The sequence below is a fragment of the Callithrix jacchus genome, chromosome 8 (assembly GCF_049354715.1).
Source record: "Callithrix jacchus isolate 240 chromosome 8, calJac240_pri, whole genome shotgun sequence".
NCBI lineage: Eukaryota > Metazoa > Chordata > Mammalia > Primates > Cebidae > Callithrix > Callithrix jacchus.
In genome coordinates this window covers 134,476,188-134,489,707 of record NC_133509.1, presented here as the reverse complement: position 1 = coordinate 134,489,707, position 13,520 = coordinate 134,476,188, and the positions used below count along the sequence as shown (strand labels likewise).

Below are 13,520 nucleotides of genomic sequence, written 5' to 3'. Positions count from 1 at the left end.
CATGGGCCAGGGTGAGCCTGTTAAAAGGTAAACTAGGCCGGGTGCGGTGGCTCACCCCTGTAATCCAACTACTTTGGGAGGCCGAGGCAGGAGGATCACAAGGTCAGGAGTTAAGAGACCAGCCTGGCCAGTATGGTGAAACCCCATCTCTACTAAAAATTAGTCAGGCATGGTAGCCGGCACCTGTAGTCCCAGTTACTGGGAAGGCTGAGGCCGGAGAATCGTTTGAACCCAGGAGGCTGAGGTTGCAGTGAGCGGAGATCTTGCCAATGCACTCCAGCCTGGGGACAGAGCAAGACTGCATCTCCAAAAAAAAAAGATAAACCAGGTCATGCCGCTTCTCTGTTAAAACCCCCACTGCCTCCTCAGCATGCCTTGGAATCAAGATCTGGCCTCTATGACCTCTGACCTCATCTCTCACACCTCTTCCCTGGACCACCCCCAGCCCCACTGGCCCCCTGGAACAGGCCCCTAACAGGCCAGCCCTAGGGCCTTGCACTGGCTGTTCCCGCCGCCTGGCTTCCCGTTCCCCTTATCTTTGTACCTTTCCAATCAGACTTCAGCTTAGATGTGCCCCCTGAATCCCTCCCTGACCGCTGGATCTAAGTAACTGATTATGCTTTCTGTGACAGCAGTTCGACTGAATGCCCCGCACAACACATAGGGCAGTCTCCTCGTGATCTAGTTCCTCTGTCTTCTCCCCTCCTGCTCCCAGGACGCCAAGTCCCCCGCAGAGGGCAGTGGCCTCTGCTGTCCCGAGCCCTGCAGAATCCCCCGGGGCTGGAGCAGGCCGCGCGGCGAGTAGGCGCCGAGTACACAGCTGAATGAACGGCTTAGCAACTGTAAATGGGGCATCAGCTGCTGCGCGGGCGCGCGCTCCAGGCCGTGGGCCGTTCACTGTCGCGTGCGCGGGTTTGATCTCGTTGCAGGTTCCGGGGGAGGGACAACCCCCCTCAGCCCGCTGGCGGCAACGCGCCGTAAAAGCGCTTTGGGGACCAGAGGATAACAACACAGACTTACAGGCAGTGGGAAGCCCGGGGGTCCGGCGAGGCTGCCGGTGGGTAGGGAGTTCTGAGGCCGGCTCGGCGCCCCGGGACCCCGGCTTTCAGGCCCCAGTGGGAGACCTTCCCACCCTTCCCAGTGGTTTCCACCCCGCGAGTCGCAGATTATCTCCTGAATCCCAGGGACTTAGCGGTCGAGTGGGAGGGAGGGGGAGTGGTGCTCTGAGCGCTGCTCCGGGCAGGGGCAGGTTCCCGGGTCCCTCGCCCCATCGGGGCAGACAGTACGGGCCGCGCTGCGGGACGCGGCTGGCAAGGCCCTGGCCCTGTCGGGGCGGGGACGCCGGAGCTCGGCTCAGCCCTGGGCTGGGAGTGGAGACGCAGCCCCGCCGCGCGCTCTGGCAGGGGACCCGGGGGGAGACGGGGGCGGAGGAGCCTGGGGGCAGGGAAGGGGACAAAGAGCCGTCCTGCCGCGGGGAGAGCGACCCCCGAGTCACAGTCCTATTGTTCGCAGTGTCTCAGGCTGCCCTGAACTCTGGTGCCCCCGGAAGGGAGAAGGGGCGCCGTCGCCCAGATCGTGGGTATTTGTTTATCTGGGGAGAGGGAGGAGGGCGGGGGACACGGGCCGGGAAGGGGGCTCGACTGCCATTTCTGCGCGTCGCCTTTAAGGAAAGCCCGGCCCTACCTTTCCCACCGTCCCCCTCCCCGCAGCCGTACCTGCATTTTAAAAGCGCCCTGTAGCCCTGGGATTGGCCAAGGCCGCGTCCTCCGGGCGCAGAAACTTGAACCGCCGGGAGCCGGTTGTGGGCGGGGGTCGGAAACCCCGCGGATGGACCGTACCATTGCCGCGGCTCCCCCGCGCGCGCCCCGCCCCTCCCGCACACCCCCGGAGCGGCCCAATCGCACGGGCTGGAGGGCGGGACCACAGCCGGAACGCGCCTCTGTGAGGGCACCTGCCGGGCGGGCGCACCGCGCGGGGGGACGGTGGGGGCCGCGCCTCGGCTCCCCGGTCGCCCTCGGGGGCGGGGTCGGGCCTTGGATCCCCGCCCACTCCCCGCCCGCAGTGGGCGGGGCGGCGGGGGCTCCGGGAGCCGGGCCGGGGGCGGGCCTCCGCCTGCCTCGCCACTGCCGGGAGAGCGCCCGGCACCTCGGCCGCCGACGCAGCAGCCGCCTCCGCTCGCTCAGCCCCGAGGGGCGCGGGATCCCGGGCAGCCCCGGCGGGCGCGGCGAGAGGGCGAGCGAGGCGGCGTGGGGCGGGCCGCACGCGCCCCCGGCCGCCCCCTGCCCGCGCGCGGACCTGCCCAGCGGAACCCCGGCGCTGGGAGCGCCGGCCGGGCGAGGGCGAGGGCGATGCCGCGGTGACGGCCCCGCCATGGCGAAGCCCGCGGCGACGGCGACGGCGGCGGCGGCGTCGGAGGAGCTGAGCCAGGTGCCGGACGAGGAGCTGCTGCGCTGGAGCAAGGAGGAGCTGGCGCGGCGGCTGCGGCGTGCGGAGGGTGAGAAGGTGGGCCTCATGCTGGAGCACGGCGGCCTGATGCGCGACGTGAACCGGCGCCTGCAGCAGCACCTGCTGGAGATCCGCGGCCTCAAGGACGTGAACCAGCGGCTGCAGGACGACAACCAGGAGCTGCGCGAGCTCTGTTGCTTCCTCGACGACGACCGGCAGAAGGGGCGCAAGCTGGCGCGCGAGTGGCAGCGCTTCGGGCGCCACGCGGCCGGCGCCGTGTGGCACGAGGTGGCCCGCTCGCAGCAGAAGCTGCGCGAGCTCGAGGCGCGCCAGGAGGCCCTGCTGCGCGAGAACCTGGAGCTCAAGGAGCTGGTGTTGCTGCTGGACGAGGAGCGCGCGGCACTGGCGGCGGCTGGGGGCGCAGGCGGCGGAGGGAGCGGCGGCGGCGGCGCCGGCTCCCGCAGCTCCATCGACAGCCAGGCCAGCCTGAGCGGGCCCCTGGCGGGTGGCGCGCCGGGCGCGGGGGCCCGCGACGTGGGCGACGGCAGCAGTACGTCCAGCGCGGGCAGCGGCGGCAGCCCCGACCACCACCACCACGTCCCACCCCCGCTGCTGCCCCCCGGGCCACACAAGGCCCCTGACGGCAAGGCAGGAGCCACACGTCGGTCCCTGGACGACCTGTCGGCGCCGCCGCACCACCGCAGCATCCCCAACGGCCTGCACGGTAAGGACTGCACCGGCCGGGCGGCGCGGGTTTCCCGGGCTGCAGACACTTCCCCAGCCTGCGGTGAAGGCTGGGCCCAGGGGTGATGAGAGGAGGTGGTCCCCGGCGGTCCCACTCGTGCAGCCGCCACTCCAGACCCCTCCTCCAGCTGTCATGGATCCTGGGCCAGGGGAATCCCACACCCACCCGAAGTTCGGCTTTGGGCTGTGGTGGGCCAGTCCAGTGGTGATGCGTGTTTCTGTCCAGCTCAGAACCTGCAGCCGGTCCGGTCCCAGAAAAGTTTCTCTCAGGCGTACTTGCCAAAATTAGCGTCTGGCACTGCTGGGCTAGCGGTGGGCGCCTCACCCCAACATTAGAAATCCTTGCCCAGCAGCGGGAAGTTCTAAACAGAAAAGAATACAAGGCCCCTTAAGCGCAAGTGAATTTCCCCTCTTGCAGCAACAGGTGTCCTCCAAACCAAACAGTGTCCACGTGTGCGCAGTGGCTGGAGTTCTGCAGTAAGGCGTGGGGATTGGGAAGGAGCATAGGCAGTCGCCTTGAGACCCAGAGGCAGCTGGGAAGAGGACTGGGGTGAAGAACCTGTCTGGTTTGCCATAAATTCTTCCCTTCTGGTCCCAGGACCTTTCTCAGCCAAGGCTCTAAGACTTCTCCGAGGGAGATGTATTTGGAACGGATCCTAGCTTTTCTTCTCTATGTGCCTCAGTTTCTTTTGTCTGTAAAATGGAGATGATGACCTCTGCTTCGTGGGTTTGAGGCGGAGATAAACCTTCTGAAGGGATTTGTAAACTGTTGATCGCCTTACAGGAAGTGCTGTGGTCGTCTGCGACCAGGGTGTGGGTGGGAGGACCTTTGGCCTCTGGAAAACTCAGCGGCTTCTTCCACGCCCATGTTCCTGCTGCGCCCAGTGCAGAGGGTGGCCCCAGCTTGGGGCTGTGGGATCCTGCAGCCTGCGCCCCCTCCCAGCCCCCTACCCATTCCTGCTGCTGCCTGCCTGCCTGCCGGCTTTCTGGTCCCAGCGGAGGATATGGGGCCTCCCTGATCTTCACACTTTTGGTAGCTTGGCTTCTAGTTTTGGTGGTAGTTGCAGCTGCCTGAACTTTTTGCCTGATGGTGGAGAATCAATAGTCCTTTCTGGTTCCCTTTAAAGCCTTTCCTAATTCAGAGAAAGTGTCTACCCTCCCTAGAACCCCTCAGCCTGAGCTGGGGAGGGCTGTTTTCTCCTTGGTTTTCAAATGGCCTGTGCAGGCGTATTGGGGTGGGGGCTGGGGTGGCAACCATACCGGTGGAGCTGGGGCAGGGGGGCAGAGCAGCATATTTTTCCTTCATTTACCATCCTGGGTCTGTAGGTTCAGGGTAGGACTGGGTTTAGAGGGATATTTTGTTACTGACTAGCAATCTATGGCTACAACTCGGGTTTCTCTTTGTAACACTGTATCCACCCCCACCTCCCACTACAGGCTGCTTCACGCAAGTGTGACTAGCGCAGAGTCTGGTGGTTTAATTAGTTGGGGCTGTTGAGAGCGCCTCACTCTCTTTGACCTCGCCATCCTTTTGAAGGGTCAGTTATCCGGGCCTCAGTTTCCCCAAGTGCAGTACAAAGGAGCAAACTGCTGCAGTCTCATGGCTGGAAAATGAAATGTTTCTGGTTTTTAGCTGCGTCATCAATGACACTTGGCGAGAGTGCCTCTCTGCAGGACACTGGAGGGCCGGTGTGTTCAGAGCCTTCTTGCAGGAAAGGCTCTGTCATGTTTTGGGCCAGGAGATGCACCTGATCTGGCTCAGCCTGGCTCAGCGTGTCAGCTGCGAGACTGAATAATGCAGGAGTGGAGGACCAGGCTAGACTGAGTATTCTACCCCACTGGGGGCCAGTGGGGGGTGAAGTATAGGCTTTTCCACAGAACCCATCCTCTCCCATGTCCACTTAGCACAGGACTGCTGCAGATGTGGCAGCAAACCTTTGAAAATTCAAAGGGTAAAATGAAAATTCAGCATTATTTTTACAAATTTCAGTTACAAAGGGAATTATTCTTATGTAGTTTTGTTTCTTAAAGCCATGTGTGGCCTTGAGAGGTTGTCCCACTAATATAAATAGAATGCATGGAAACCAGGAAAGGTCCCTCTCTTGGAAACTGAGCTTTTTTTTTTTTTCCTTTTTTTCTAGTTAGGGTGTCACTCTGTCACCCAGGCTGGAGTACAGTGGCACACTCATGGCTCACTACAGCCTCAACCTCCCAGGCTTAAGTGATCCTCCCAGCTCAGCCTCCAGAGCAGCTGTGATTAGAGGCATGAGCCACCTTGCCTAGTGAAAGTGGGCTTTTCTATTCTGAGAGGTGTAGCTTTAAATTGAGCAAAGATTGCCCCTGAGCTGAGGGAGATAATGGGATTGTGTCTGGGTGGTGTCCAAAGTGGGGTCACACACCAGGCTTGTGCCTTATATGCTTGGTTTTAGCGCCTCACAGGAACCCTGGGGAAGCAGTATTGTCCCCATTTTACAGGCAAGCAAGGCTTAGAGGGCTTCCTAGCCTTGCCTGGGAAGGTGGCTGACTGGCAGTGCCTGTCCTGGGTGGGTTTGCTGCCGGGGTCATCTCCCGTTCAGGGCATGGGTCTAAACCTGTTGTGCTTTTAGCCTGTTGTCATGTTTGCTATTAATCAGGGGACACTGGTGACTCCCTATTCTTGATTCCTGACCCAGGTTTGCCCTCTTTCTCCCGTGCTGGGAAGTGTGACTTCCTTATCGGTGGCCACTGAGCAGATGGCTGATAACCCCATTACCCAGAGGCCAAGGCTGACTTGAGTCTGAATCTCAGCTCCTCCGTGTATATTGGGCAAGTTATTAACTGGCCAAGCCCCGCTCTGTGCCTCCCTGTGAGGCGGCCGGAACCCACAGTGCCCCATTATCTACACAAGGTTGAGTGTGGTCAGGATCTACAAACAATAGGTTTCCCCTGCTGTACAGTCCTTGGGGGTTCTCCCAATAGACCCCCCAGAGCAGTTTTGGTTTCCTCTTCAAAACTGCTGGCTGTTTAGACAGCTCAGCTGAATTTTGCGTCCGAGCCCCTTGTGTGGCCACATTTGTTGATGAGCTAGCAGGGACAGTGGCCCTGCCATCCTTTCTGGGGAGCTGGTGGCAGTTGCAGCCCTGCTGGGTGCCCTGGGAGGACTCCAGTGGCTGAGGTGGGAGGTGGCCCATCTGTATGCAAGGCAGCCCTGGCTGAGGCTGGCCTGGCAGGCCTGGGTATGCACATGCAAATAGGCTTTTCTCCTTGGCTGGCTTTTTTTTTTTTTTTTTTTGCGACAGGGTCTCACTTGTCACCCAGACTAGAGCGCAGTGACACTATCATGGTTCGCTGCAGCCTCAACCTCCTGAGCTCCAGTAATCCTCTTGCCTCAGCTTCCTGAAGCTACTGGGATGACAGCCATGTGCCACTGTGCCCAGCTACATTTTGTACTTTTTGTAGAGACAGGGTCTCACTATGTTGCCCAGGTTGGTCTCGAACACCTGGACCCAAACGGCTCTCCTGCCTGGGCCTCCCAAAGTGCTGACAATACAGATGTGAGACACTGCACCTGGCCTTGGCTGCCTTTGATAGAGGTCTGGTCGGGGCTGACTGGATTTGGGACTAGGGTGTGCTGTGCTCCAATCCAGTGTGGCACACTGAGGCAGGTGAACCCCAGACACCAGAAAGTCAGGTTCTCCTTCATGAACTGATAGGATTTTCAAACCAAACAAATTTCAGTTCTTTTTCCACCTGCCCCTCCCCTGTCCCGTGTGCCCACCACAGGCACCAAGCCCCCCCCACCCATCCCCAGGTGATTCCTCCCCTCCCCTGATTACTTCCCCTCCACGGCTCACTCCTCTTCAGCAGTACAGAGGAACCAGAACTTGTACCAAGCCTGTGGATGAGCCCCATTTACGTTTTAATGTTTGGACTAACGTTTTGAGCTTCTCAAAATGGGACAGGTTTGTTCTCTTGCTGTTGTTTTTGTTGGTTTAAGAGGGAGGATGAAACGGGGTGGTCTGGGCCTTTGAAAAAAGACAGAGCATCCTGACTCTGAATAGGGCTTTTCTGTGCAGCAGCTTCACTGCTTTTCCTAAACCCAGCCAGGCCCAGGAGCAAAGGTCAGTGAAGACAGTGGGGTGGGTTAGGTAAGCCTTTCCCCCTTCTTCCCTGGCCTGTCCCAAGGGATCCATCAGTGGCCTTAGGATGCTGGGCCTCAAAAAGGAGGGCTAGCCTTGAGAGGCTCCCAGGCAGATGACCCAGGGGTGGGTGAGCTGTGCCAAGTGCTTCGCAGTTTGCCACAAAGAGCATCCTAGTCCCAATTCCATTCTGTTCAGAGCTTCCAAATGGTCCCAGGAGGGAGAACTCAGCATCTCTGTATCTTAGTTGGGGAAACCGGGGCCTGGAGTGGTGGTGCAGTGACTTGCTCTGGGTCCTGTGGGGCTGGAGGTGGGGCCTGGGTCGCATCTTGGGTCCCTGTGTCAGAGTTCTGAGCCTGTGGCCCTGTGCCCACTGCCTAGGGAGTTCCAGGGGAGTGGTGACCTCTGCCACAGGGCACTTCCTCCCAGGACGACAGGCCCTGGGCTTCATTCCTGCCTCCCTGTGTCCTGGCATGAAGGAGGGGTGAAGCCTGAGAGGGCTGTGCCTCCTCCCCTCACTTCTCCGCCTGAGGCTGGCTTCCCACCTCAGTGGTTGCCATACTGGCGCTCTTGCTCAGACCCGGCTCCAAGTTCCCAGACCGGCACGTGATACGCAGGGAAATCAGCTATTGCTCTTAATCCGTTTTCCACCCGTGGGGATTTTCCAATCCGTGTCCATGACCTTCATTTGTGCAGAGAATTGGAAGTCTGTTAGGGAAGTTCCTGAGCCTCCATGGGCCTCTGCTTTCTCATCTGTAAAGTGGGAAAATGTTATCAGCCATTGTGTTGAGGGAGGAGGGTGTGTAATGAATGATATGTGTAGCAGCTCCTGATGTACGAAGCCCTTTTCTCTCCCTGCAGCACTCGGCACTGGGCATGCCGGGGGCAGTGTGGCCCTCTGGTTAGTGCTCTGGCTCCAGGGTCAGAGAGCCCTGGCTGAATCTTGGCCTTGCAACCTGCTTTATGACTGCGGCAGCTTACTGAACCTCTAAGCCTCTGTTATTCATCTGTATCCTGAGGCTAACAAGGCCTTAAAGGATGGGTTCCATATCCTTTCATTATTTCCTGGCCTCTGTGGATCTGCCTCCCTTGGGTGGGGGTGGGAGATCCACTGACACTCACTTGTACCCAGTCTAGGGTCAGAGCCAGTTGAGTCCTGGTCTAGTTGAGAGAGCTGGCATTCCAGACAGGAGTAAGAACGGCTGGTCTGGAAGTGAGATCTGGAGCATGGCATTGAGAACCTGGGGCCTGCAGGGTGGGCACAGGATGCATGTGGGGAGATAGCCTTTGGGGGGCTAGTGCTGTGTGCAGCCCCACAGGGCAGACCCCAATGTCCCAGCTTTTCTTTCTTTTTTTTTTTTTAAATGGGGTTTCAACATGTTGGTCAGGCTGGTCTTGAACTCCAGAACTCAGGTGATCTGCCCAGCTTGGCCTCCAAAGTGCTTAGATTACAGGTATGAGCCACTATGCCTGGCCCATCCCAGCTTTTCAGACGTCAGTGTCCACAAGCAAGATGGCCCCCGTGGACTGTGTTGCCTCCAGGGCTGGGGAGTGCTGTGGCAGGGGAGGGTGTGTGGACACTCAGAAGGGGCACTCCTGAATCCACTGAGGGTGGGACTTGTGGACACCCCAGACAGCTCTGGGAATCTGGTTGAGAACTGTCGGAGGCGGGAGGGCAGGGCTGGGTTGTCAGACCTCACAGTCAAGTGAGGTAATTTGCTCTTCAGGAGGAAGGGAAGCATCAGCAGACTTCACTGAACATTGACTGCCTCTGAGGTCAGAGTGCCCCTGCGCAGTGATTCCTGGAGTCCGGCTTGGGGGTGGTGGTTCTGGGGCATCACTCTGTTGACCGTTGCGGTGTGGGCAGCAGGGGCAGAAGCTGAGGGCCTCTGTCGGGAGGAGGGTTCCGGCCAGGAGAGCGGCCACAGTACAGAATCTTCTCTGCAGGCTCCAGACCTGGGGAGTCTGCTCCAAAGTCCTGCTCCCAGCTGTTGCCTTCTCATGACCTCCGACCTCCAGGGCAGGCATCCTGAGCACTTGGGCAGGGCTCAGGCAGGATAGCGTCTGTGGGAGATGCTGGTGTTCCCAGGTGGCTGCTGTGCAGTCCGACCTTCCATCCCCAGCACTGATGCTGCCCCCCTCCCCACCTACTCCTGCCCCTACCATTAGGGTGGTTGGGATCAGCATCTGGGATCCAGGCAGGGACTGCTCTGGGGTTGAAAATTCTCATCTCCCGGCTACATGATAGCAAGAGACCCTAGTGGCATCCCCAAAGGCTTGGGGACAGAGGAAGAAACGTGTCTGCTGAAGGGACTTGATGCTTCTTTGGTCATATGATGTCAGGAATGGCCCCCCTCCCTTAAGCAAGCACCCAGCATCGGTCACTCACACATCCCCTGTCCCCCAACACAGGGTTCTGGGCAGGCCTGGAGCTGGGTCACCTGGGGATGGGTGCCTGGTCTTCAGCAGCTCACCGCTGACCTTCAGCTCTCGGGGGAGCAGGGCAGAAAGAAGACCAGGACTGTACTGATTGCCTGTGTGTGCCTTATGTATGCTATTCAAACAGAGGTGTGGAGCATCATTTACTTAACGTGGATGGAGGAAGTGAGGGTCTGATTCCCTTTCCTTCTTCCTGATTCCTCAATGGCAGAGACATTCTGCCATTTCCTCAATTCAAATCCGGGCATTTTCCCTTCCCGGTTGTAATGTGGGGCGTGTCTCAGAGCCCAAGTGCACATCTGCTGTTGGGTCTTCCCCTCTCTGCCCTGGAAAAGCTCTTGAGTAGACTGTGTATCTGCGGCTGATGGTATCTGAGAGTAGATACCGTCTCTCCATGCCTGGGAGAGCCAGAAACCCCTGAGCAAACAGCACGTAGTCCTAAGGCACTAAGAGACTTGAGAAAGACAAGGACCTGCCCAGGGCCAGCCACATGGGTGCCGGAGCCCTCCCTGCCCGCCTGGGGCCCTCTGCCATTACTGTCTGTCCATCTGGGAGAGTATGAGCCTGGGGCTCTGGTACTTTTGACTCCCAGCCTTGGCACAGAGTGGCAGGTTCTAAAAGTCATTTGGATGGAACCAAACGTGTGCCTAGCACTATGCCGAGAACAGCTGGGTTTTTTCTCGCTCGTCTCTCATAACAGTTGCTAGTTTCCACTGGGGTCTCCATTTCAGCCAAGGAGCAAGCCCAGGGTGGTGAGGCAAGTCACAGCAGGGGTGGGGTGCGGCTGGGCCGGGCCAGGGGCTCCAGTCCAGCCAACCCCAGAGCCTGTGCCAGCCAGTGTGTCCAGGTTTCCCTGCCTTGTTGGGGTGATTATTCATCATGCTCCTTTCTCTCCAGGAAGTGCCTAGGTTGGGCTCTTAACCTCTTCAGGTATGCTGGGAGCTCGGAGGAGGGGTGGCTGAACTGGGAGTTGAGGTGGGCCTTGAAGATGGAGTTAGTAAAAGCAGAAGAGAGGTGAGAAGAGAGACCAGCCTTCACAGAAAGAACAGCTGAGCCGGGCAGATCACCTGAGGCTGGGAGTTCAAGACCAGCCTGGCCAACATAGCAAAACACCGTCTCTACTAAAAATACAGAAATTAGCCGGGTATGGTGGCATGTGCCTGTAATCCCAGCTACTCCGCAGGCTGAGGCAGGAGAATCACTTGAACCTGGGAGGCAGAGGTTGCAGTCAGCCATCGTGCCACTGCACTCCAGGCTAGCCCACAGAGCAAGAGTCGTTTCAAAACAAAACAAACAGCCGAGCAAAGGCATGCAGTGGGCATTTGCCTGCACCTTGGGCTCAGCCGCGGTGATGGATGAGTGGCGACTCAGGACAAGAGTTGGGGCAGTGAGCAGGGCCAGGGCAGGTGAGGTCTCGGAAACCCCTCCTGCTGTCCCTGAAGTCCCTAGGTTGGGCTTTCCTTCGGGGCGTGGACAGTTCTGGCTCTAACCTTTTCTGATGGACTTTTTCAAGGGGACCCAGCGTTACCTGGTAGAAGTCCCATTAGAAACTCTACCCTTTTTTATAGCCTGTCTCTATCTTTGTTTCCCTTGCTCCCTACCTGGTAAATATGCAGACACATCACCTGCTGGGCCAGAGTGGCCTTGTCAGCTGACATACTCCCTGCCTGAGGGTCTTGGGAGATTACCACTGTTCTGTGGATTGGATAATCCAGACAGAACCAGCGGCTCAGCCCACTTGAGACCCAACTGTGTGTAAGTCCATTCCTCTCCCTGGGCCCTCATTTCCCCGGCTGCCTGTAAAATGGGAAGCTTGGATGGGCTGAGGCCAAGGAAGGGGTGGTCTCCCCTGCCCATCCTGCCTCCTACTGGTCACTCTGTGGTCCCCTGAGCCAGCTCTTTTATATTCCTGGGAATTTTCCTCCTGTACCTGCAGCCCAGATTTTGTCTCCTGCCTGGTGGTTGGTCCTTGCCTTGGGGCAGGTGGGGATGGTGTGGCTGCCTGTGACCACATGGTACCACCGTGGGGCCTAGAGATGGTGACCTGCTTAAGCGCTGTGTGAGTCCAAGACCCCTGCCCAGGCCGCCTGCCCTCCTGCAGGGCCCCAGCGGAAGTACCTGCCTCCCCTCTCTGATTGCCTCTGCTTTAAGGACTCAGTACTGGGTTTAGTGCAAGAGGAGAACATTGAGCTTCGATTCCTGGTGCAGGTTTGCTGGGGACAAGGCTGCTTGTTCCTGGACTCGAGGTTCCTCCACTTGCTGTCCTGTCTCTCTCCCTGTCCAGAATGTTGTTGTGATGCCCAGTCAATGTTGGAGTGAAGCATCCTGGAGGCATTGACTAGGTGCCAGTTAGTGGTTGACCCACTTTGGCCACCTGCCTTTCTTTTCTCGTTTGTGCACTTGGCACCAAGTTAAATAAGCTACTTCCGCCCCCCAGCAAAATCAGACCTCCCCAAGAGGGTGGTGATGTGTACAACCCCACCTTCCCCATTTCCCCTGAATAATTACTAATAATTTGGCTTTTCCCAGTCATTCCTAACTGTGGCTGTATATTAGCTGTCACTTGGGGAACTTTAAAAAATACCAATGCCTGTGCCCAGCCACAGAGATGGGCGCAGTTGGTCCTGGTGCCGTTGGAGGCTGTGAAGGCCCTGGGGGTTCTGCTGGGTGGGCAGTGCCAGGATCCCGGAGAGCAGCCATGGGCCCTGCCAGCAAGCCAGCCAGGGGTGAGGATGTGCCCACACTGGGCACCACAGGGCCTGCTGGCCGGGGTTGGGAGGCCAGTGTCAGTTCATGTTAGCAGTGAGGGGAAACGGGCCTGCCTGTGTTGTCCCCTTGCTGACCTGTGCTGCACGGATGCCAGGGAAAGGGCTTTGGTGAGGCCGTGGAATGCTGCTTTGGGCCCTCGATGCACTCAGTTTGCACCCCTACCTCCCCACCCCAGGAGCTCGAGTCAACTGCCAGGCATCCCCATGGAGGTGGCTGTCTTCGCCACCCCCTTTCACAGGGCTGGGCAGGCGAGGTGGAGGCCTTTTTAGGCTGTTTTGAAGGGGACAGATTCAGGCAGCGCCAGTGGCACCGAAACGGCAGCTACGGAGAAGAGTCGACCCATTTCCAAAAATAGACCATCCATTGTCAGGGGAGGCATCTCTTTGTCTTCCCAAATCTGCCTTTCCGTTGGCTCCCAGGTTGTAAGGCAAGAAGGAGGCCCGCTCTTGTCTAGGAATCAGAGGCTCCCTTGAGCGTGGTGCTCCCCCGCCCGCCACAAGGGCCTGATTGTGTGGGGCCCTGAATGCGCCTGCCTGTCCCCGCGAGCGGCACCGGCCCGGCTCCCTAATGAGCCCGCTCTGGGAGTGGCTCTTTGTGGCAGGTTCCGGCCACACTGCCTGCGCCCAGGCTCCATTTCCTGGCTGCTTAATATCTCTCAGTGGCCGCTGGGACACTGGGATGCTTCCCCCACCCACCCACCTACCCACCCACCGTTACCCCAGAAAATGAAGACTCGAATTTCTCCCTCTTTCAGCGCCTTCTGTCCTGGCTGGCAGAGGAAGGCTCCCCTCTTCTCCCGTGCCTTGGCCCAGCCCCTCCTGTGGGACCTCCCCCTGCCATTGTCTCCTTTCTCTTGTTCCTTTTGGGTCTGTCCTCTGGCTCCTTCCCTGCAAACAGGCTCACGTTTCCTGGACCAAAGCAACACAGACCCCTTCCCGTCTACTGCTGTGCCCCTCCGCCTTCCCCCTTCACCAGGGGATAAAATCTAGAGACTGAGGCCACCTC

The 13,520-nt window shown here is 58.8% G+C and overlaps 1 protein-coding gene and 1 long non-coding RNA gene across 5 annotated transcripts in view; one reads left to right on the top strand and one right to left on the bottom strand.

The window, feature by feature from the left end:
• Positions 1-3,189, bottom strand: part of HHIPL1 (HHIP like 1) — a 75,343-nt gene extending 72,154 nt beyond the window's left edge. For 2 of the 4 annotated variants that reach the window (XR_004730130.3, XM_035261432.3), the window contains exon 1: positions 1,716-3,188. Coding sequence is in view for 2 of the 4 variants with exons in the window: in XM_035261432.3 (XP_035117323.1) it covers positions 1,716-3,152 (1,437 nt within the window). In the remaining 2 variants the exon portion in view is untranslated. Of the gene's footprint in view, positions 1-1,715 lie in introns of all 4 variants that reach the window. The other 2 variants (XM_035261431.3, XM_078335726.1) reach the window with 2 other exon arrangements.
• LOC144577471 (uncharacterized) overlaps positions 923-13,520 on the top strand; it is an 80,265-nt gene continuing 67,667 nt past the window's right edge. Inside the window, exon 1 of the long non-coding RNA XR_013521524.1 lies at positions 923-1,057. This is a non-coding gene — a long non-coding RNA (uncharacterized LOC144577471). The remainder of the gene's footprint in view (positions 1,058-13,520) is intronic.